The following is a 24608-nucleotide window of genomic DNA, read 5'->3' as shown; positions in this document are numbered from 1 at the left end:
CCCCGGGACCTCGGCTCCATAAAAGTCTCTCCCGCGCAAAGTCGTTTTTATGATAGATAGATAGATAGATAGATAGATAGATAGATAGATAGATAGATAGATAGATAGATAGATAGATAGATAGATAGATAGATAGATAGATAGATAGATAGATAGATAGATAGATAGATAGATAGATGTTAATGAAACATGGACTGAAAAAGTGTCATTAAAGCTGTAGCCATTAGATCGCAACACATATCCACAAAATTGCAAAGTGGGTGTATGATGAGGGGCTTTGTTGCGGTCTGGCATGTGCCAGTAAATAATTGCACAACAAAAAATAAAGCAAATGGAGATAGTGAGTATGAGAGAGAGAGTTTTTGTATGCATCACACACATCTCTCTCTCTTAAGGTACCTAGTTAAAGACAGAGAAATGTGTGTGTTTTGTGTGCAAAAGAGAGAGACAAGTAGAGTGTTATAAACATGAGATGTTCAGAGAGCAAAAGACAGGTAAGGGAGAAGATAAGTATATGCTTAAGTCTGCGTATGGTGCTCAAGTACAGAGTATGGTAACTTGATGGAATTTTGACCAAAGTAGATTTATAGTTCATTTAGGGCCAGATGTACAAACATTCACATTTGCGAGTCGCAAATTTGCCCAAATTGCGACTCGCAAAAGTGAATGTACAATAGTGTCTCAGACACTGTTTGCGATTCCCAATGGAGTCGCAAATTGCATGCCTCAATAATATTCATGAGGCAGTTTTTTCTAAAAAAGAAAAATGAAACTTTTCAGTTTCATTTTTTAAGTGGAGGCAGTGGTCCCTGGGACCACTGCCTGCTCCTAAAAAACACTTTCGCACTAATTCCCAAATGGGAAGGTGTCCCCTGAGGACCCCTTCTCGTTTGCGGGTGGCTTACTACCCTTTCGAAAAGGGTGCCAAACTGTGAGTGTTTTGCGACCGCAAATGCTGAGTGAGATACAACACAGATGTTTGCAAGCAGGATGTACGCTGGTATGGCGAGGTTTATGATTTGCAGTATGCGTGTGTGTTTTTCTTATCAAGACATCTTGCTTATGTGTCATTTATGATGATTTTTAATGGAAGCTTTGTCACTTATTTTTGGGGTGCAGGGGTTGGGGAGGGAGTGTCGGGAGTGGGGAATCTATGAGGATGCACAATTTACTGATGCAGTGTATACACGGGGGAGGGTTGTTTCAATTGCTCATTTTATGTTTGTTATAGGCAGCAATGGTGAAGGAACGCCGGATACACAGTGGGAGGGCAGTAACAGACTATGAGAAATGGGGCGGTTTAAATATATAACGTGGAATGTGATGGGGATTAACTCATTCGTACAAACATACTTACGACGGCAGGGCACCCAAGTGGCAATGCTGCAAGAGATACACCTCTTAGACCCCGAAATCCAGAAGCTTCACAAGATATGGAGAGGGCAATTGTTTGCATCCATCTACTCCACATATGTTAGGGGTGTGGCAATCTGGGTGGCCACACAGGTCTCATTCCAATTGGGTGGATATGAGGCAGATGTTGAAGGCAGATATCTGGTTATGCATGTCGTGTTGGACGGCATGGAGGTGTGCATGGTGAATATCTATGCCCCAAATATAGATGATGGGGAGTTTTTCCGGGACTTAGAGAAACTACTCTTCCCTTACATTGGGATGCTGTTAATATGGGCAGGGGATTTTAATTGCATATATGGCGGCGATTTAGACAGGCACACCCTGAAACTGCACACTAAACCTCACATGTCAGCAGCCCTAAGAGAGGTGATGAGCCGCCTACTCTGCGTCGACATTTAGCACGCAACACACGCTGGTGTTTCCCAGGAGGCTTGCAAAGCTGCGACACAGAACAAATTGCTGGGACACGTCCTATCAGACCATGGCCCGGTACTGTTGGAGTGGGGACCTGAACGAAGTAGACCGAGGGTTCCGCTTGCAAACGGAGTCATTACGCAACGGGGTATTCCGGTAAGAGCTCAGAGAAGCCATTGCAGGTTTCTTGGACACGAACTGGTCAACCACAAATAATAGAGGTGTGGAATGGGATACACTTAAGGTAGTCACCCACGGAGAATGCTTGTCCTGAATAGGGGGTACAAGGAAATGTTTAGAACGAGGCTTGACCACTGCTGAAGACAGGCTGACCAAATTGCCACACGAGAGGCAGGCATTAGAACCAGAATGCGATTCTATTTAACAGGCACATCGACGAATCAGGGAGATGTGGGACAGACTCCATTGCTTTGTTAGGCAAGCGTATTGCCAGTTCCTCCACAAAGAGGGCGACAGGTCCGGGAGGTTACTAGCGTGGTTACTGAAGCAGGAGTGTCCCTCTCCACTTATACTGACACTTAAACATCCAGATGGAACTAAGGCTACCACACGGGCAGAAGTCAATTCTGTGCTGTTTAGCCATTTAGCCGGGATATACTGAGACCCTGGTGCCCACACCACCTGAGCGTGGGGAGTTCCTGGCTGATGTGCCCCTCCCCCACGTCACTGACGAACAGATGGCAGACCTATATGCAGCGCTCCAATTGGAGGAACTGCGGGAGGCTTTACAAAGCATGGCTCATTGTAAATCTCCGGGCCGAGATGGAATCCCTGTGGAATTCTATCACACATATGCTGATTTACTACTCCCACAGAGTAAGAGGAACACACATGAATATAGGACGTTTGTCGCATGTCAACCACTCAGTAGCCGACAGTGAATTCTGAGCGGCAGTAGTCGCCCTAGATATCAAGAAAGCATTCGACATGCTGCAATTGGAGCATTTATGGGAAGTTCCGAGGAGAATGGGATTAGGCAAACAATACATGACCTAGGTTAGACTACTTTACCATCAGCCAAGAGCTTGAGTGCGGAATGGAGGCCTGATATCAGAGGCGATGAATATTGAAAGGGGCTCATGACAGGGGTGCCCCCAACTCCACTCCTTTTTGCCCTTGCGAGGGTACCACAAGCAATCCAGCTGAGGAGGGACATGGCTCAGTGGGGCAACGTCGTTGATGGCCTTACCCATGTACTTTCCTTGTATGCAGATGATGCACTCCTGTACATTTGCCAGCCGGAAGAGGCAATCACAGCACTTTTAGAGATACTGACCTCCCTCAGATCAGCGTCAGGCAAACACATTAACCATCAGAAATCAGTTATTTTTACATTGGCGGCCCTTGTGTGAGGAGATACACTGGACTTTTCTGAGGTGGGGTTCAACTGGGAAAGTGCCCATTTCCGATATTTGGGTATACAGGTAACCCATCAGCCAGAAGCTCAATATGCATTGGATATTAGGGTCATAACGGGTCTGAAAGAGTTGATTAAATTCTGGAATAAGCTCCCCCTCTCGGTAATTGGAAGGGTGGCCGTGGTGAGAATGGTGACGCTTCCTCGCTGTCTGTATAAACTACAGAACTCCTTCTGCAGCAACCCGAAGTTCACATTTGATACTCTGAACAGTCTCCTAATCTCATTGGTGTGGGAGGGGACGCAATAAAGTAAAACTCGAGATACTTAAATTAGACATGGACTCGGGGGATTGGAGCTCCCAGTTTTCAGACGTCTTAACTATATAGTTGGATTATTACAATATGCAGCACAGTGGTGCATGGACAATCGCACTGTGGAGAAAGAGTTACTGGGGAAATGGAGCAGCGGGATAAAACTGCAGAGATACCTCATGATGGGCTCACTGGGCAAGGACTGCCCACACATAATACGGCGGGTGGCAGAGGCGTGGGAGCAGACAGTTAACCTGGTCTTTCGCAGAGCTCCCTATGCCAGGGCGCTCCAACTCAAATGGCTACAAGGTTTTAATTGAATTCAGTCAGTCATGGACATCCCAAAGTGGTATTAAGGGGAATGCACGACGGCCGGGGACATGTATTTGAATGGGACCTTCTTAACATTTGACGAGGCAAGGGAATGTTTCCATGTCCCAGACAGTCATCTTTACATTATGCGAAAATCTCGTGCACGGTCCACGAAATATGGACCTCATTCCCGGACGAGTCACACACGTTAGAATTGCTACTGGGCCCAGGCTCCAGCAGTGGGCTCATTTCACACATATACAAAGCCCTGATCAACCTGTCCATAACTGGAGACAGATGGAAGGTGGACTTATCATCCTCACTCACTGAAGGGGAGTGGGCGAGGGCATTAGCACAGGTACGTGAGGTAGCTAGCAATGCTATGTTCAAACTCACTCAGTTCTACTATCTGCACCGCACATATCTGACTCCACAGCGTCTTGCACATTTCACTCCAGGGCAATCCTCAGCATGCCCAAGATGTGGTACAGACTACACAACATTTATCAATATGTCCTGGAGTTGCATGTGCCTACAAACATACTGGCATCAAGTGACCCAGACGCTCCGTATTACAATGACTGTGTGAGTGGAAGCCTCTATTAAACAGTGCCTACTGGGTGTCCTTGCGACACCAAAAAAGGGGGCCCAAATACGACACAAGTTTGCACTCTTGGGCCTGGTTCCAGCTAAGCTTCGAATCCCAATACACTGGACCCGCACTGCCCCCTCCCCACCCTAGCTAAATGGAGGACAGGCATGCGAGAGTGGGGCATGGGGAATGGTATTAACTAAGGGCAGTGTGAGTAGATGGGAATGCAGAGGGAGACCAAATAGAGTGGGGACACATGCTGGAGGGAATGTTGCCAGTGTTAGATCAGAATGAAAGTGAGGTGGAGTATACGCAAATGCAGAACCACACTGTGTCTAGCTCAGGGAATGAGAATAGCCGTCTCACCCAAGTGTAAAGCACAACATATCAGACTCCTCGAAGGCCATGCCCTTGACGATTTATATACCTCATTCATGGGTCGTGCTCCGCCACCAGTCGCTGCCAAGGTTTCTCTGTTTGGTTGCTGTTCTTTTTATCATTTGTCTTTTATATTTTTCTTGTTAATAACTCTAAAGAGTTTTGCTACACACATTGATCTGCTGGGTAAGAGGAGGGGTTGTCGAACACCGTAAATATTCATGATGTGCTTTACGACAGTACAATTGAATGGGACATGCGGATAGATTAATGGATTGGCAAGTAACAATTTGTTCACAATTGTCAATCAACGACACACTGTAACATGTATATGGTGGACACGCAAAAATTATTTTTACAACAGAAGGGACTGTTGGGGCATCAGAACGAATTGCCAGATTGTCCATGTGTATGCAAGATTTCAAACATAAAGTAGTATATTTACCTGGAAAGGCCAACGTTTTGACTGATTGTCTTTCCAGGTTACCCACAAAACTGGAGGAGTGTGAAGATGATGCATGGAACAATTTTTGATTTGCTTTTGTTGATAGTAATGGTGATCATGCTGTGAGCAAAGAGCAGTGTTTAGCTGAGTGTGTAAAAGATGAAGTGTTGAAACAACTTAAGGAGTGTATTCAATGTAATTGGACTAGCAATAAAAAAATGTAGCTTTGATCTCAGAACTTTTTGGGAGGTTAGGTTACAATTGACTGTGAATAATGACACTATCCTAAGAGGAGAAAGAATTGTTCTCCTTCTGGGTTTACGCAAGTCTATCATCCAAATATGTCATGAAGGCCATTTTGGAATTGTTAGACCAAAGGATGTGGTGAGAGATTTGTTTTGGTGACCAGGAGTGGATGCTGAGGTTGAGCGGTATGTAAGGAATTGAGAAAGTTGTGTTTAGGCGGATAAATCTTTACTAACCTTGCAGCCGCCTATGTCGGAGGTTTGCCCTCCTAAATATCCATGGGATGCTGTCGCCATTTACCTTTTTGGTCCAGTTGATGTGGATCAAAAGTATGTGGTAGTGCTTTTGGATTAGTTTTGAAGGCGGTCTGTGGTAAAGGTGGTTGAGAAGATTGACACAGCTACAGTGTTGGAATTTATGAATGAAGTTTTTGTCTCGGAGGGTTTACCAATCTCTCTGAAAGTGACAATGGTGTACAATTTATGTTGAATACAAGCTAAGGATTATTTGAAGAAGGTAGTAATGGTACATAAAACCACTTCTTTGTATAATCCTAGTGGAAATGGTGCAGTTCAGAAATTCAACCGTAATGTCAAAGGTGTCATTCAATCTGCCTTTGTAAATAGAGTGGATTGGAAGATACAATTGCATAAAGCAGTTATCTCATCCTCCTTGCCAAGTTTGTAGTGTACAAACTACAGGACATCAATAAAAGTACACAGGCTTATTGTTTGGAGCCGCGCAGCATATCACATCTCTCCTTACCCAGCTCTCATCTCCCAACCCGTGGCTACATTCCAGCACTGAAATGTAGCCTCACACTGTCCTAGCACTTCACAACAAGGAAAGAACATAACAAAGAGCACACTAAACTTCAAATAATGTGTGAAAAAAAAGGTCAGAATACTACTTACAAAAATATGTTTGTAAACACACACAACCACGTAGTAAATACTTAGTGTGCCAATGATATGAAGGCACAACAATAACAGTAAAATAATGCGTGTGCATAGGAAATGTTTACGAATGCTTTGTAAACAAAGAATGAGCATGGTATGCGTGGGGTAAATGGACAAAAGCAGTACGGAACACGGGTTGGAAATTGGCAAGTGGGAGCAAGGGAGCAACACACACTAGGTAAAGCTGATACACATGCACTCTTTGTGGAGTGCTTACCCAAAAGAAACAAGCATTGGCAAGGCCAATAGGTCTGGCATTGGTCTCAGTCTTCTGGCAATTATTTTGTTTTGTCATGGCATTTGCTAAACTTTATTGTTTGGAATATGCAATTACCCCTTACTGCATGCTGAAGTGGGTGAAGAAAAATGTGAATGGCACCAACGCACTAATGGATGAACTCTGGCTCATGAACTCTGACTGAAACCCCAATTAGTAACTATGGTAAACACATAATGTTAGTAAAATCAAAAGGCCTTGGCTAACACAGAGCTAAATAAGACAATCAGTCTGGCATTGGCTGCAAACCTCTTGCCTTTCAAAAGGAAAGAAAGAAGGAAGGAAATAAGGAAAGGAAAGAAAGGAGGAAAAGAAGGGATGAAACGAGGCAATAATGAAAAAGGTAAGCGAGAAAAAAGAAAAGAGTTGTAATGAAAAAGCAAGAGATGAAAAGAGAAGGGAAAAATAATTAAATAAGGCAAGAATGAAATAAAGACCCAAAGAAAGAAGAAAAGAGAAAGAAAGAATAAAAGAGATAAAGTGAGAAGGAAATAAATTAGGAAAAAAAGGGAAAAAGGAAAGAAAGAAACAAGGAGAGAAAGAAAAAAAAACATAAGTGAATATCTTAATATAGAACAGTTTCAAATGGACACAATCTGGTATGCTTTGAATTAGCAGCGGCCAGAAAAGTCAAACACTTCATAAGGAATTTACAACAGCATTGACAGGGGATGGGATTTGACAAAGATGGAGTGCCCATCAGAAGCATCCGGTTAACACATCAGACTCTAAACACAAAGGCAACACTAAAGTAATTATAAAGTAAAAAACAAAAACACCGACATTGAAGGGAACCAGCTTGTGTGAGGATGTGCTCCTTATGAGAGAGCAAAATACAGTCACTCAAACTGAAGCTAACCAGTGGCTTAAGTAGGCTAACCAACAACCTCATGCTATATGCTGTAGTGGGCAGAAGCAAAATGTGAATGCCACTACATTAAAGCAATTGATGAAAAGAGGTGGTTGAAAGCCCCTATATGCAAGTATATTATACATATTATATTAAAATCAAAAGGTCTTGTATAACACCAGACCTAAAAAGTAGCTCTCTAAAATTAAGTAAAGAAAGGACACAAATAAATAAACTATACTCCAGGGTAGGATCAAACACAGAGTAGGAAAGAAAGCCTACACAATCGAACAAATAAAAACAAGCCAATGAGAATGACAGTAAAACCAAGAAAGGGTAAGCAACTGGAGGGCTCGAAGCCCATCGTAAGGTGACATTAGGTCTCTATCAACCAGGTGAAACCTATAAAGCGGGTACAAATATACCAAAAAGAAAAATTGGGGCTTTTGATATTTAACGAATTCCAGATGAACCAACTCAACACCCTTTTTTACCATATAAAACAATACTTAATCCCATGTATACAACAAAGGAAAACATCATCATGTGCAGAAAAAACAAATCCTACCAGAGCCATTTTTAGGTCTAAACTGTTTGACACATACACGGCAAATGATTAGGTTTAACTTAAAGGTGCCTACACCTTTGTGGCAAATTACTACCACAAGGATTAGATGATTAGTATACAAAAGTGCTTTAAGATTGAAAGAGACAAAGAAGAATGTCAAACTTAATGGATCGTGAATGGAGTTCACTTTTCTTGCACGCTATTACAATTTATGCTGTTTCGATTGGTGACCCACTAGTGCTGGGACAAAGTAGCATCTGCGCAAACAGTGCTTTCAGGCAGATAAATGTTGTTATAACTCTGTGATCCATATAAAAGCATGGTAGGCTGATGGCAATGCATTCTTGTTTTGAAGCAGGGCTATCTGTCATAAACCACACTTCGCATTTAAGAGATTTGTATAAAGTAGTTGTCAGTAAGTGGAATAAAAAGATGTTTGTTGTCAAATTGCACTAACATTTAATTTATGTGGTTGCAGGAACACACAAATAAGACATCACAAATACCATACAAAGGAAAATACGTGTGTCTTTTCTTTTATTCATTTGGTGAAATACCAAAACAGATTTAAATACTCTGAAAGCAAGCGTAAGGAAATAAGTAAACATATAGCTAGCTTGCTCCATGTGCACCTAGCAACACGGTTTTCTGTGAATTATAGTCTTCATTTACTTCAATTAACCAATGGGTCCGATAACAGTGATTTATAAAAAGAAGGTACAGGACTGGACAGGCAATGTTTGGTGTATTTATTTGTTTTTTTTATTTGCAAACTTTTATATAGCGCTGGCTAGACTTGGAGGTATCAGAGCGCTTTACATGAGGGTCAGCAAGTTACAGGTTACATAATTACATAAATTACAGGAGCCAAGTATAGACATAACAGAAAAACACGAGATTACACAATAATATGAGTTGTTAGCTCGTAGCATAGCCAAGACACATGTTTTATGGGGAATGAAAGGTAGAGGGGGAAAGGTAAACAGGGGTAAGGAATGCAGATAGAGTCAGGCAGACCGTCAAGGAGGGAAAGTACTTCAGGGGGAACAAAGCAGTCAAAGTGCAAGAAAGACAGAACCGACCTGAGTATCAGTGAAAGTATATGAAGGGAGGGGTGAGGGAGACCATAGGGGGGCGGGGGTTGACTTGAAGAAAGGTCAATCAGATGAACAAGGAGCAGACCAATAGCAAAGAAGATAGGTCGAAGCCGCCATGAAGGTGGACCCAACAGAAGCCAATAGCATTATCCCAAAAAGGTGGGATATACAAGATCAAATAGAAAACAATAAAGGTAGCTGACTACACGGTTCCACACAGGACTGGGGAAGGGGAGCCAGCCAAAGAATCATGGAGGGAGGAGGCAGGGGAGGGAAGGAAACAACGGGGAGATGAGGAGAACAATGTCCAATGTCCGGCTGGGTAGGTGACGGCCAAGTGAGTGAACCAGAGCCAGACTCCTCTATAGCTGTATGAGACAGCGCCACTGGGCATCGGCTAAGGCTGCTTGGGCTCTTCGGTAAGTACAGACAGTTATGGTTTCCACCCAGAGGGCATCGACAAAGTTCCATCGAAAGCACCGGTCCCGGCGTTACTGGGAAGCGCTGTCCGCCTCGTCCTCCAGCTCGCCCCCAGGTCAAGAGTGGTAAGAGGAGAGGTGGAAGGGACAGTTTCAAAGTCTGCAGATGCATCATGGGAGGCCTCCATATTGTTAATAGCATTCACGTGCACCACATGTGCAGCACCCGCCCCAGACTCACCCCGGGAAGCACCCGTGTTGCTGGTGGCTGACGCCTCACCTCTGTTCCTCACGAGAGGGCCGGTGCTGAACGGGCTCCAGACGCAGGGGGGCTGCCCCACTCCAGGCCCCAAGACCGCACGTTTGGAAGGGGCACCCCCGGGCCACAGAGGAGGGGACGAGAATCACTCACTGCCTCCCAGCGTCTCTCTGCTGGTTCACTCATTGCGTGGGTCGCCGCCGGCTGTGCTGTGCAGACAGGCTGCCGGATTGCGGTCCTGTTGTAACTCAGCCTGGGCTCATTACACACCTAAAATGGCGGCCTTCCGGTGGTCTACAGCTGGTCATCCGAGAGCCAATTCAATCTCCACTCTCCCACCGATGGCGCCGTCGCGATGGAGCTCAGACATGGTGTTCCTCTTTTTCGGGCCGATTTTCGATCTTTTTTTCGAATCATGCGGGTGTACTCAGAATGATCTTGTAATCTTATGTAAACTTATGTATGTCATATGTTTGAATTAAATACATGAAGACAAAGAATTGCAGTGCCACATATGCATGATTACAGTAAACGTTCAAGAATGGAATAACCATGCTTAGATATTTGCAAAGGCGGTAATGATTCATTGTACACGTAGACTGAGGAATTCAATCACCAAATATAAGTGAATAGAAGGACTGATTATGCATGAACACCAATTTTCCTCCAGCTGAAATCTGATTTATTCAGTAAAAGTTTCTAGAGATAAAATGGGTGTGAGATGTGTAATTATACAGCCATAGCTCCATTTTACTGTTCTTTGGCTTCTTTTCCAATTCTTTCTTTGTGCTTTATTGCTACCTGACTGTATCTGTATGTCATACCAGGCTTTCTGACTAATTTTGTAGCTGTCCTGCAGGGAGCACAGGCTCTAGAGAGAACAAACTTGGGCTGTGCTAACGTTTGAAGAAGCATTATGCTTCCGGGTCACAATACTCCCGGATATTGCAGCACTATCTATATAAACAATGGGCACAGCAAGTTTAATGCGGGTCTTTGAGCCCCTTCAATGTGATTTGTGGCTTTCACATGTCACTTTCATGTCCAATTTTTTAGTTCCCTCAAGATACCAGTGGACCTTCATTCTATGACTCGAAACATTGTAGCTTATTGCTGCTGGTGTATACTGCACCCAGTAATTGGGTGGCTGTCAGTGCCTGAGAGTGCCTGAATATCCCTTGTTAAGTAGCTCATGGAAGCACGTTTATGTGTGATATATTTCTGCTTGTTTCTTGAATTCTAAATAAATTTGCATTGTGCATTTTATAGTGTGAGGGCACATTTGAGTAATTAATAACTTTCACATGAGAATGTAATGTGAATTTACTTAACCATTGGATGCATGCAAAAGTAGATAATTTTCAGAGTGCGTGTGCACATGTGAGTAACCCCTACACGTTTGCATTAAAGTGTTGGAGTGAACACTCTGAACCATTTGAGTCCCTCTGATACGAACAGAGGAGTGCAAAATTGTTTCTTGCTTCTTTGCCATTCTTTTGTTTTCTCACTGCTCTGCTGTGTAAGTCAACAGTTTTTCCCTTCAATTTTTGGTTAGATTGCAAGAGTTAGTCTCTCTTCTACCTTCTGTCTGAAGAAAAGTCAGTGATGGTCACTAAGTTCAATCCTAGAAAACTCTACCCAGTTATTCAAAATTAACGCAAGAGTATTCATGCCGGAGAATAGAGGATATACTAATCAAAGTATTCCATATGAAAGGATCTAACAGTATCATAAATGAATGTTCCCTACATTTATAGCCAAGAATGCTTATGACTATTCTTCCATGGTAAACTGTGACTGAAATAAGGGCAGGTTTGACATTGACAGAGGAGGGAAGACAACTAATTTCTAAGGAAGAGAAGGGAGGCAGAGAAGAACTTCTGAAATTTCTTGAATTATGAAAGTTAAGGGGATTCACGTTCTTGTCTTACAGCTTACTCACCCAAATATCATATTCTTAAGAGGAGAACTGAGTTAAGAAGAAGGAAAGTCTTATTGCGAGTAACCTAATTGTGTCTCTCTGAATTGTCCCGTTTCCCTTTCTCTCCGCTTGAGTGGAAGCAGGCACTCTGGGTTTAGTGGCTGTTTCTTAGAAGGGATGCAACGGTATTTTTATGGCATATTTCTCAGACCTCTTCAGAGAACATTCAGGTCAGTGTTCTCAGTTTCCGATATCGTTAATCACACTGTGTCGTGCAGGGCGGTATGTTTGTTGTCTGTGTGGTTATGGACAGAGTAACCAGGCCCTCCCAGGCCTGCTCTGGTAGCTCTCCAACAGTATACAATTTATAACTTTCCATTGGCCCACATTTTCGCATAATGTTTGCCTTCTGACTTACTGTAAACCTCCTGCCCTCTTTTGCACCCTCCTTCCCTCTACTGCAGCTTATTTTATTTTCCTTTCCTACTTCCTCTTGTAACAAGACACCCAAGGTTTGGTATCAACGGCCTTTGTGTGTAGGGACAACACAGCTATGTCACTATCAGCATATGTGCATTTTTAGTCATCAATTTCATTATGTATGTCGATGTTGTGTGTCTGTGTGCATGCACTATACGAAAGCCCACACCAAAGGCTTTGTCAATGCTTGTTTTATTTTGAGCATGTTTTTCATTTTGTAAAAAACATTATCCTTCCCATTGTGTTAGTGTGATTATTTCAAAGTTGAACCATGGAAGAGAGAAACTGCAGAAAGTCCAGAATGCAGCTATTAGAAGCATTTCTCATCTTAGGAAATGTGATCATGTCTCTCCAATAAGAAGACATCTTCACTGGCTTACAAGTGAACAAAGGATACAATTTAAACACTTTGTTTAATGAACAGAGCCTTCGACCACATCAAACATTATCTCTCTCAGATGTTTCATAAATATCTACTCTCTTATACCAGAATCACAGCTTCTGGTGCATACTTCCAGAATCATCCAAATTTCTGCAAGGGACTCATTCCTTCATGGTTCTTGGGGGTAAGCTCTGGAACCAACTTCCTCTACAGTTAAGATAAATTAAATGCTTTCCACTCTTTAGGAAGGGTATTAAAATGCATCTTTTCTGTAAGGCACTGGTAACATGCTGTTGAATTAGGCATCAAGAAGCCATGTTTGGTTTGCAGACAATTGGATGCTGATTTTGCACACATGGTGTGGCACTGCCCCAAACTGCGACCTTATTGAGAGGGAATACTTGCAGCACTGAAGACCACGCTCGGACGTCCTCCCTTATTCCCTAGAGGTGTATGTTCTAGGGATAATCCAGAGGCCGACCCTGTGAATAGTTGGCACACGGTTTATAGATTTGGCACTAGTGTTAGCTAAAAGGCGAATAGATATGACCTGGAACTCGGCAGTGGGTCCCAGGGTCCAGACTTGGAGGGAGGATGTCACCCAGTGGGCGAGGGCTGAGGAGAGGGCATTGGTCAGAGAAGAGGCCGGAGGGGTACGGGCTTGCCCTTTTGCCGACTTATGGACCGAGGTGCTAGTAACATGGGATCACCGGGATAGTGGCCCCAGAGAGGAAAAGAGGGAGAGCAATGACCCATTAGAGGACGAGGTGGTTGGATCACCATGGGACCAAAAAGACGAGACGGCTTCAAGATGACCTGGGAAACACCACTGGACTTACTGCCCAGAAGAGGTGACGAGAGAAGATTATACCCCCTTACCTTGCATGCAAAACAAAGGGTACGACGTAGGCTGCAAGGGGTGTCTGTAATAACACTAGGAGGGAATCTCCCAATCCTTATCCCACACACCTATACTCCTGATAATTGGATGCTGCTCCCCACCAATATTGAGGGGTGGCTACTTGAAGCTGAATGGCTCACGTCCACATGCAAGGTCAACCTGTTTATTTGTATTCCCTTTGGTTGTTTATTACAATCTTTTTAATTCCCTGTTATTTGATTGGCACTTCAATTTCTCTCGAACACTGATCCATTTTACTGCTGCAGTGTCCACATGCCCCCTACGTAAAAGCAAGAGGTTATTTTATGAGACCAATAATGGTATAAAATGATAGTAACATTCAGAGTTGATCAGACTAGAGTGATAGATGTCAATAATGAGAATCTGCAATGATTTCATACTATGCGATACACCACTGTAACATGTTAAAATGGAAAATGCCAATTAAAAAAATTTAAAGAAAAGAAATCGATTGATTGATTGATTGGCTTTATTTCGATACATAAAATATCTTGAAAGCAGTTCAACACTTAAGGAAAACAACAAATAAAACACATTCCCAGAAAAAAAGAAAATAAAAAACAATAACTTAGTAAATACAATTAATACAGTTAAAATCAGGATTAAATTGATACGGAAAGCCTTTTTGCACGAATCAACCAAGTCCACTTTAAAAATTTAGAGACACCACAAACCACCAAAGTGGATGTGTCGGACAATAAAATGCGTAGGGCCACAGTGTGATAGCGAGTTCCCAACTGTCTACAAAGTGGTTTGAGCCAGCGCCTCCTAGGAGAGCAATAGTCAGGGCATTCAAAAAGAATATGTGCCACCGTCTCGACCCGCGTGGAACAGAGGGCACAGAAGGGGGAGGGCTGGGGGGACAATTTCCACCGGGATATCAGGTCACCTACAGGTAGAATCCCTACTCTAAATTTAAAATATAGAGCCCTATCAAATGGAATGGAAATCATATCGAGATAGGGTTCGTAAGCTACCACGTCTTTAATCCTCAAAAAGGCTACAGTTGACTTACATAGGCGTGGATCGACAGTAAGTTTGGACGAAACCCAATCCCAATACAATTTCTTTAAAATGGCTTTAGGAGGGGCAGATCGAGTAACCCAAGCTTCACCTAAGCCCAACTCCCCTAGAAGATGTTTAACATCCCTCAACCATTTAATCCTATACCAGCCCCCCATTGCCATCACCTCGGACAGTCCCTCCACATAGGAGGCTAATTCGGGCACCCTCCACAAGCGGGCCCACAGTAGCAAGGGACAAAGTCGAGCTTGGTCCGCAATTGATCTGCAACCTAGATCCAGCAACACTGGAACTGTGGGTGTGCTCAAAGGGAGAGCCATCACCTCTTTCAAGAATTTGCTCTCCGATTTTGCAAGTACATCGAGATTACTTGTACCCCACAACTCCGCCCCATACAAGGCAGCACTAACCCCTCTAGCTTTATAAATCTCCACAGCTGGGGCAATAAATTGTTTTGTGGAAGAACGATGTTCCCTAAGCAACACACCACCCACCCTTTTGTGGTTAAGGAGCATCTTGTGAATGTGCGGAGTCCAACTCATAGAGTCGCTAAGGCGGATTCCCAGGTAGTCGAACTCTGATACCCTCTCCAGGTAAACCGAGTTCAAGACCGGAAGGCGCCCCAGTTTCCTAGGAGGATTCATGATCAAATATTTGGTCTTGTCAACATTGATCACCAATCCCCTAAGGGAACAGAACTCCTGGAAGCGGTTAAGAAGTTTTTGGAGGCCCTGGGGGGTCTTTGCAATGAGGAGGGTATCATCTGCAAAGAGCAGTGTGGGGATCCGAGTGCCCGCCAGGGAGGGTGCATCAGCAGGTTCTTGTAGCAGATACTCAACCACACCATTCACATAGAGAGAGAATAGGGTGGGAGCTAACACACATCCCTGGCGGACGCCCCTGCTCACTGGAATTCTATCAGTTTTCTCCCCATTCTTACCCCACCGCACCTGCGCATAATTGCCTGTGTGTAGTTTTATCAGGAGTGATAGGATATAAGAAGGCACCCCCAAACCCTGCAAGACCCTCCACAGTTCCTCCCTAGGTACCAGGTCAAAGGCAGTCTTGAGGTCGATAAAGGCCAGATAAAGACTGCCCTTGCCCAGCACCACCACCTTCCAATGCAGGAGCGCCAGTCTAAAGGCTTGCTCGATGGTCCCGGTTCCAGAGCGAAAGCCAGCCTGGAAATCCGACAGGATCTTGTTATCATCCACCCATTGAAGGATCCTCCCCAGAATCACCTTCCCTGCCACCTTTTGGGATGAATCAATAAGGCTTATGGGCCTATAGTTAGCGGGGTTATCCCGACATCCCTTCTTGAATATCGGGACAACCTCCGCCCCTTTCCAGGATTCAGGTACAGGTGCTCCCCCCATAATAGCATTCAGTAGAGTGGAAACCAACTTCCCCCATTGCTTAGGATTGGCACGTAACAAGTCACCGGGTATCCCGTCAGGCCCAGCAGCTTTTAGGGGGACCAGGGACTTGATTACGACCTCCACTTCTCTGTCAGTAAAGGCATTGGCCTCAGTGTCCCCTGCCTCAACCACCAGAGCAAAGGAGTCATTAAGGACCCCCTCGGCAGGGGTATAAAGGGACAAGAAGTGGCTAAACCAATTCTGAGCTGGGATATTACATGTAAGCAATGTGCCAACAGGTCTATCCCTGGTTCTTACCAAACTCCAAAATCCCCTAGCATTCCTGTCCAAGCTTGCAGCCAAGAGGTCCGCCCAGAACTTCTCCTCTCCCTCTCTTTTTGCTACCTTTAAGGTCTGGGAGTAATCTTTCCTTGCAAGCCTAATTGCAACCTGGGATTTAGATTTGACAGCCCCTACCAGCATTTTTTCTTGACTCTGCATTTTTTTGTAAACCAACCCTGCGTTTTGGGCAGCAACTTCCTGTTGTTAGCACGAGGAGCCATACTAGGGAAAATAAACAGGTTGCTCAGCGCCCTGGTTAAGTCGCAAAAGGTCAGCGTGACCTCCTCTGGCGATTGGGTCAGCGACTCCAATTTGCACTGTGCTGCAGCCAGGACTGGTAACATGCTGTTGAATTAGGCATCAAGAAGCCATGTTTGGTTTGCAGACAATTGGATACTGATTTTGCACACATGGTGTGGCACTGCCCCAAACTGCGACCTTATTGAGAGGGAATACTTGCGGCACTGAAGACCACGCTCGGACGTCCTCCCTTATTCCCTAGAGGTGTATGTTCTAGGGATAATCCAGAGGCCGACCCTGTGAATAGTTGGCACACGGTTTATAGATTTGGCACTAGTGTTAGCTAAAAGGCAAATAGATATGACCTGGAACTCGGCAGTGGGTCCCAGGGTCCAGACTTGGAGGGAGGATGTCACCCAGTGGGCGAGGGCAGAGGAGAGGGCATTGGTCAGAGAAGAGGCCGGAGGGGTACGGGCTTGCCCTTTTGCCGACTTATGGACCGAGGTGCTGGTAACATGGGATCACCGGGATAGTGGCCCCAGAGAGGAAAAGAGGGAGAGCAATGACCCATTAGAGGAAGAGGTGGTTGGATCACCATGGGACCAAAAAGACGAGACGGCTTCAAGATGACCTGGGAAACACCACTGGACTTACTGCCCAGAAGAGGTGACGAGAGAAGATTATACCCCCTTACCTTGCATGCAAAACAAAGGGTACGACGTAGGCTGCAAGGGGTGTCTGTAATAACACTAGGAGGGAATCTCCCAATCCTTATCCCACACACCTATACCCCTGATAATTGGATGCTGCTCCCCACCAATATTGAGTGGTGGCTACTTGAAGCTGAATGGCTCACGACCACATGCAAGGTCAACCTGTTTATTTGTATTCCCTTTGGTTGTTTATTACAATCTTTTTAATTCCCTGTTATTTGATTGGCACTTCAATTTCTCTCGAACATTGATCCATTTTACTGCTGCAGTGTCCACATGCCCCCTACGTAAAAGCAAGAGGTTATTTTATGAGACCAATAATGGTATAAAATGATAGTAACATTCAGAGTTGATCAGACTAGAGTGATAGATGTCAATAATGAGAATCTGCAATGATTTCATGCTATGCGATACACCACTGTAACATGTTAAAATGCCAATTAAAAAAACTTTAAAGACAAGAAATCATGATTGGTATTAATCTGCTTTTTATGTTTCAGAACCTAATCAAAGCACACATTTTGGCACCCTTCTTTACATGAGATAATTTAAGGGTTGATCTACTGATTAAAAACATGTGATATCAACCATGAGTGAATCTAAGCTTGGATCAGATCCCCAGACTTACACTTACTTATTTACATATTTTGGTATCTAAAATAGCACAGAGCTAGCTACAATAAAAAAACAGAAGAGTGAATTACAAAGAACATTTTTAGTGCAGCAGGAGTATCTATAGCATGAGGTGCTAAACGAAGAGCAGGATGGTATGGGCAGTTTCATTAGAGTTTAATTAAAGGTACTTTGGGCCCAATTACGATTCTGGCGTTCTGAAGACCGCCAGACTGTGGCAGTCTTGCACATAACTAACCTAGAGGTCGTGCCACCCAGGGACAGCTGACTCCGCCAGGAAACTGCGGTTCCCTGGCAGTAGCGAGGCGGTCCAGAGGTCTCTATATGCTTGGCGGAGGCGCGGCGGTCCCGCCAAGCATATAACGACTTTCATCACCGCCACTGATTTCATGGAGGTCTTTACTCCATGAATACAGGGGCAGTGAGGAAAGGAAGGGAACCCTGCAGGGCCCCATTGTGTCTCACGCCTTGTGGATGCACACAACATGTGCCCCCCTGTGTGCATGCACAGAAGTTTCAGCATGGCATGGACTTTTAAGTCCATGCCGTGCTGGAACTTCTTTTGAAGTTCCCCTTTGCGGTGCCTAGCAGCGCCGTGGGACCAGCAAAGGAAATGCCCGCCAATGACAAAAAAATTATAGGGCGGGCAGTCCTCACGCGGGTTTGGCAGACACCGTTAAACTCGTAATCGGGGCCTAAGTTCTGATGGGGAGAAGGTCAGGGGGCATATAACTAAGGCAGAACTAAAAAGCAAACAACAGGTATAGTTTTTACCTTTTTACATTACACATATTTATAATGTGAGGTTTTATTATCAAAACCAACATTTGCACCTCGCAAACTGACCGATACCAATAATCATAGCATTGTCTACACCTTCATCGTATTAGAAAGTAATAGAAGAATAGGACCAACTTACTTTAAATGAACTTCCATTTGCGAATGTAGAGCTTCTCCCAAGATTTTGCCAGTTTCATCCACGACCGCAGCCCCCGTGTCATCGCAACTAGTTTCAATACCCAGGACTAGTTTTGGAGACGACTGCTTAGAATGATATGACGGCTTTCCAAGGGCGGCCATGTGTGATTTCCAACTTATGTATTTCAAAAAGCACCGATCACCTCTGCCATAGGATGGAAACCACCAAACAAATTTTACCCTTCAAAGAAATGTATACAGATTAAGAAAGGCACCTCTAGCTAATCAAGTAATGCAGTTTACCAAAGATTCCCACATTAAGTAACATAATAGAACAATTGAACCCTATAAGAGATAAGAATAGCTAAATTGCTGTCCATAGTTTGGGACTTGGACTTTGAGAGAGGAGAAATAAACAAGCATTGGCATAGCCAATAGGTCTCGCCTTTGGGAAGTATTCAGTTATGCAGCACAATATTTTTGGTACAACAGCATCAACTGTTGCATGGCTAAACACTTATAAGGTCCCAAAGGCGAGACCTATTGGCTATGCCAATGTTTGTTTTGTTATAGGGGCATAAATAACAGGAGGGTGAAGGTCAGTTAGTCAGTTAGTCAGTTAGTGAGTGAGTGAGAGAGAGAGTCAGTCAGTGAGAGTGAGTTAGTCAGTGAGAGAGTCAGTCAGTCAGTGAGAGAGTGAGAGCCAGTCAGTGAGAGTCAGTGAGAGTCAGTGAGAGAGTGAGAGTCAGTGAGAGAGTCAGTCAGGGAGAGTGAGTCAGTGAGAGAGTCAGTCAGTGAGAGTGAGAGTCAGTTAGTGAGAGTGAATGAGTGAGAGAGTGAGTCAGATAGTCAGTGAGTGAAAGAGAGTGAGTCAGTGGGATAGTCAGTCAGTGAGAGTGAGTCAGTCTTTTAGCGAGAGTCGGTCAGTCTTTTAGCGAGTCAGTCAGTCTTTTAGCGAGTCAGTCAGTCTTTAAGGGAGAGAGAGTCAGTCAATGAGAGAGAGTCAGTCAGTGAGAGAGTCAGTGAGAGTCAGTGAGAGGGAGTCAGTCAGTGAGAGTCAGTCAGTGAGAGCGAGTCAGTGAGAGCGAGTCAGTGAGAGTGAGTCAGTCAGTCAAAGAGAGAGAGTCAGTCAGTGAGAATCTGTCAGTCAGAGTCTGTAAGTGAGAGTGAGTCAGTGAGAGAGTGTCAGTGAGAGAGTGTCAGTGAGAGAGTGTCAGTGAGAGAGTGTCAGTCAGAGTGAGTCAGTCAGAGTGAGTCAGTCAGAGTGAGTCAGTCAGAGTGAGTCAGTCAAAGTGAGTCAGTCAGAGTGAGTCAGTCAGAGTGAGTCAGTCAGAGTGAGTCAGTGAGAGTGAGTCAGTGAGAGAGTCTGTCAGTGAGAGTGAGTCAGTGAGATTGAGTCAGTCAGAGTGAGTCAGTCAGAGTGAGTCAGTCAGTCAGTGAGAGAGTCAGTCAGTGGGACAGAATGGGAGAGTCTATCAGTGAGAGTCTGTCAGTAAGAGTCTGTCAGTGAGAGTGAGTGAGTCAGTCAGTCAGTGAGAGAGAGTGGGAGAGTCAGTCAGTGAGAATGAGTCAGTCAGTCAGTGAGAGAGAGTGGGTGAGTCAGTCAGCGAGAAAGACTGGGAGACTCTGTCAGTGAGAGTGAGCCAGTCAGTGAGAGTGAGTGAGTCAGTGATTGAGAGTCTGTCAGTAAGAGTGAGTCAGTCAGTCAGTGGGAGAGTGGGAGAGTCAGTCAGTGAGAGAGTCTGTCAGTGAGAGTGAATCTGTCAGTGAGAGTGAGTCTGTCAGTGAGAGTGAGTCTGTCAGTCAGTGAGTCAGAGTGAGTCAATCAGTAAGAGTGAGTCTGTCAGTCAGTGAGAGTGAGTTTGTCAGTCAGTGAGAGTGAGTGTCAGTCAGTGAGAGTGAGTGTCAGTCAGTGAGAGTGAGTCTGTCAGTCAGTGAGAGTGAGTCTGTCAGTCAGTGAGAGTGAGTCTGTCAGTCAGTGAGAGTGAGTCTGTCAGTCAGTGAGAGTGAGTCTGTCAGTCAGTGAGAGTGAGTCTGTCAGTCAGTGAGAGTGAGTCTGTCAGTCAGTGAGAGTGAGTCTGTCAGTCGGTGAGAGTGAGTGTCAGTCGGTGAGAGTGAGTCTGTCAGTCAGTGAGAGTGAGTCTGTCAGTCAGTGAGAGTGAGTCTGTCAGTGAGTGAGAGAGAGTGGGTCAGTCAGTGGGAGAGAGTGAGTTTGTCAGTGAGAGTTTGTCAGTGAGAGTGAGTGAGACAGTGAGAGTGAGTCAGTGAGAGTGAGTCAGTCAGTGAGTGAGAGTGTCGATCAGTGAGAGTGAGTCTGTCAGTCAGTGAGAGTGAGTCTGTCAGTCAGTGAGAGTGAGTCTGTCAGTCAGTGAGAGTGAGTCTGTCAGTCAGTGAGAGTGCGTCTGTCAGTGAGAGTGAGTCTGTCAGTGAGTGAGACAGAGTGGGAGAGTGTCAGTGAGAGTCTGTCAGTGAGAGTGAGTCACTCAGTCAGTGAGAGAGAGTGGGTCAGTCAGTGAGAGAGAGTGAGAGTTTGTCAGTGAGAGTTTGTCAGTGAGAGTGAGTGAGTCACTCAGTCAGTGAGAGAGAGTGGGTCAGTCAGTGAGAGAGAGTGAGAGTTTGTCAGTGAGAGTTTGTCAGTGAGAGTTTGTCAGTGAGAGTGAGTGAGACAGTGAGAGTAAGTCAGTGAGAGTGAGTCAGTCAGTGAGTGAGAGAGAGTGTCGATCAGTGAGAGTGAGTCTGTCAGTTAGTGAGAGAGAGTGGGAGAGTCTGTCAGGGAGAGTGTGTCAGTCAGGGAGAGTCTGTCAGTGAGAGTGAGTCAGCCAGTGAGTCTGTCAGTGAAAGTGAGTGAGTCAATCAGTCAGTGAGAGAGTCAGTCAGTGATAGTAAGTCAGTCAGTGAGTCTGTCAGAAAGAGTGAGTGAGTCAGTGAGAGAGTGAGAGTGAGTCAGTGAGAGTGAGTCAGTCAGTCAGTGAGAGAGTGGGAGAGTGAGTCTGTCAGTTAGTGAGAGTGAGTCTCAGTCAGTGAGAGAGTCAGTCAGTGAGAGTGAGTCAGTCAGTGAGTCTGTCAGAAAGAGTGAGTGAGTCAGTGAGTGAGTCAGTGAGAGAGTGAGAGTGAGTCAGTGAGGGTGAGTCAGTCAGTCAGTGAGTGAGAGTGAGTCAATCAGTAAGAGTGAGTCTGTCAGTCAGTGAGTGAGTCTGTCAGTCAGTGAAAGTGAGTCTGTCAGTCAGTGAGAGTGAGTCTGTCAGTCAGTGAGAGTGTCTGTCAGTCAGTGAGAGTGTCTGTCAGTCAGTGAGAGTGTCTGTCAGTCAGTGAGAGTGTCTGTCAGTCAGTGAGAGTGTCTGTCAGTCAGTGAGAGTGAGTCAGTCAACAGTGAGAGTGAGTCTATCAGTCAGTGAGAGTGAGTGATTCTGTCAGTGAGAGTTTTTCAGTCAGTGAGTGAGTCAGTGAGAGGGAGTGAGTCAGTCAGTGAGAGAGATTCTGTCAGTCAGTGAGAGAGATTCTGTCAGTCAGTGAAAGAGAGTCTGTCAGTCAGTGAGAGTGAGTCGGTCAGTCAGTGAGAGTGAGTCGGTCAGTCAGTGAGAGTGAGTCGGTCAGTCAGTGAGAGAGTGGGAGAGTGAGTCTGTCAGTTAGTGAGAGTGAGTCTCAGTCAGTGAGAGAGTCAGTCAGTGAGAGTGAGTCAGTCAGTGAGTCTGTCAGAAAGAGTGAGTGAGTCAGTGAGTGAGTCAGTGAGAGAGTGAGAGTGAGTCAGTGAGGGTGAGTCAGTCAGTCAGTGAGTGAGAGTGAGTCAATCAGTAAGAGTGAGTCTGTCAGTCAGTGAGTGAGTCTGTCAGTCAGTGAAAGTGAGTCTGTCAGTCAGTGAGAGTGAGTCTGTCAGTCAGTGAGAGTGTCTGTCAGTCAGTGAGAGTGTCTGTCAGTCAGTGAGAGTGTCTGTCAGTCAGTGAGAGTGTCTGTCAGTCAGTGAGAGTGTCTGTCAGTCAGTGAGAGTGTCTGTCAGTCAGTGAGAGTGAGTCTGTCAGTCAGTGAGAGTGAGTCTGTCAGTCAGTGAGAGTGAGTGGGAGAGTCTGTCAGTGAGAGTTTTTCAGTCATTGAGTGAGTCAGTGAGAGGGAGTGAGTCAGTCAGTGAGAGAGATTCTGTCAGTCAGTGAGAGAGATTCTGTCAGTCAGTGAAAGAGAGTCTCAGTCAGTGAAAGAGAGTCTCAGTCAGTGAAAGAGAGTCTGTCAGTCAGTGAGAGTGAGTCGGTCAGTCAGTGAGAGTGAGTCGGTCAGTCAGTGAGAGAGTGGGAGAGTGAGTCTGTCAGTCAGTGAGAGTGAGTCTGTCAGTGAGAGTGAGTGAGTCAGTCAGTGAGATTGAGTGAGTCAGTCAGTGAGAGAGAGTGGGAGAGTCTGTCAGTCAATCAGATTCTGTCAGTGAGAGTGAGTGAGTGAGTCAGTGACAGAGAGGGTCAGTCAGTCAGTGAGATAGTCAGTGAGAGTTTGTCAGTGAGAGTGGGTCAGTCAGTGAGAGTGAGAGAGTTAGTGAGAGTTTGTCAGTGAGAGTGAGTCAGTGAGAATGAGTCAGTCAGTCAGTGAGAATGAGTCAGTCAGTCAGTGAGAGTGAGTCTTTCGGTCAGTGAGAGTGAGTCTGTCGGTTAGTAAGAGTGAGTGTCAGTCAGTGAGAGTGAATCAGTCAGTGAGAGAGAGTGGGAGAGTCAGTGAGAGAGAGTGGGAGAGTCTGTCAGTGAGAGTGTGTCAGTCAGTGAGAGTCTTTCAGTGAGAGTGAGTCAGCCAGTGAGAGTCTGTCAGTGAGAGTGGTGAGTCAGTCAGTGAGAGTGAGTGAGTCAGTCAGTCAGTGAGACAGTCAGTGAGAGAGGGGGAGAGTCAGTGAGAGAGTGAGAGAGTCTGTCAGTGAAAGTGAGTCAGTGAGAGTGAGTCAGTCAGTGAGTGAGAGCGAGTGGGAGAGTCAGTGAGTGAGAGTGAGTGGGAGAGTCAGTCAGTGAGAGTGAGTAGGAGTCTGTCAGTGAGTCTTTCAGTGAGAGTGAGTCGGTGAGAGAGAGTGGGTTAGTCAGTGAGAGAGTGACAGTCAGTGAGAGAGTGACAGTCAGTGAGAGTGTCAGTGAGAGTGAGTCAGTGAGCGTGAGTCAGTCAATGGGTGACAGTGAGTCTGTCAGTCAGTGAGAGTGAGTCTGTCAGTCAGTGAGAGTGAATCTGTCAGTCAGTGAGAGAGAGTGGGAGAGTCTGTCAGTGAGAGTTTTTCAGTCAGTGAGTGAGTCAGTGAGAGGGAGTGAGTCAGTCAGTGAGGGAGATTCTGTCAGTCAGTGAGAGAGATTCTGTCAGTCAGTGAAAGAGAGTCAGTCAGTGAGATTGAGTGAGTCAGTGAGTGAGAGAGAGTGGGAGAGTCTGTCAGTGAGAGTGAGTGAGTCAGTCAGTGAGAGAGAGTGGGTCAGTCGGAGGGTGAGAGTTAGTGAGAGTTTGTCAGTGAGAGTGAGTCAGTGAGAATGAGTCAGTCAGTCAGTGAGAATGAGTCAGTCAGTCAGTGAGAGTGAGTCTTTCGGTCAGTGAGAGTGAGTCTGTCGGTTAGTAAGAGTGAGTGTCAGTCAGTGAGAGTGAATCAGTCAGTGAGAGAGAGTGGGAGAGTCAGTGAGAGTGAGTAGAAGTGTCTGTCAGTGAGTCTTTCAGTGAGAGTGAGTCAGTCAGTGAGAGAGAGTGGGTTAGTCAGTGAGAGATTGACAGTCAGTGAGAGTGTCAGTGAGAGTGAGTCAGTGAGCGTGAGTCA

The 24608-nt window shown here is 45.2% G+C and overlaps 1 protein-coding gene across 4 annotated transcripts in view; it reads right to left on the bottom strand.

Moving 5' to 3' along the window:
* Positions 1 to 24608, bottom strand: part of OSGEPL1 (O-sialoglycoprotein endopeptidase like 1) — a 243697-nt gene that overhangs the window by 126148 nt on the left and 92941 nt on the right. For 2 of the 4 annotated variants that reach the window (XM_085648811.1, XM_085648812.1), the window contains exon 4: positions 18858 to 19097. The exons of 1 other annotated variant lie outside the window; for it this stretch is intronic. In XM_085648811.1, coding sequence (XP_085504937.1) covers positions 18858 to 19097 — 240 coding nt within the window. The remainder of the gene's footprint in view (positions 1 to 18857; positions 19098 to 24608) is intronic. One more of the 4 variants, XM_085648813.1, reaches the window with a different exon arrangement.

Source organism: Triturus cristatus, chromosome 3_2, assembly GCF_964204655.1.
Source record: "Triturus cristatus chromosome 3_2, aTriCri1.1, whole genome shotgun sequence".
Taxonomy (NCBI): domain Eukaryota; kingdom Metazoa; phylum Chordata; class Amphibia; order Caudata; family Salamandridae; genus Triturus; species Triturus cristatus.
The sequence above is the reverse complement of the archived record's forward strand: the minus strand, read 5'-3'. Positions and strand labels throughout refer to the sequence as shown.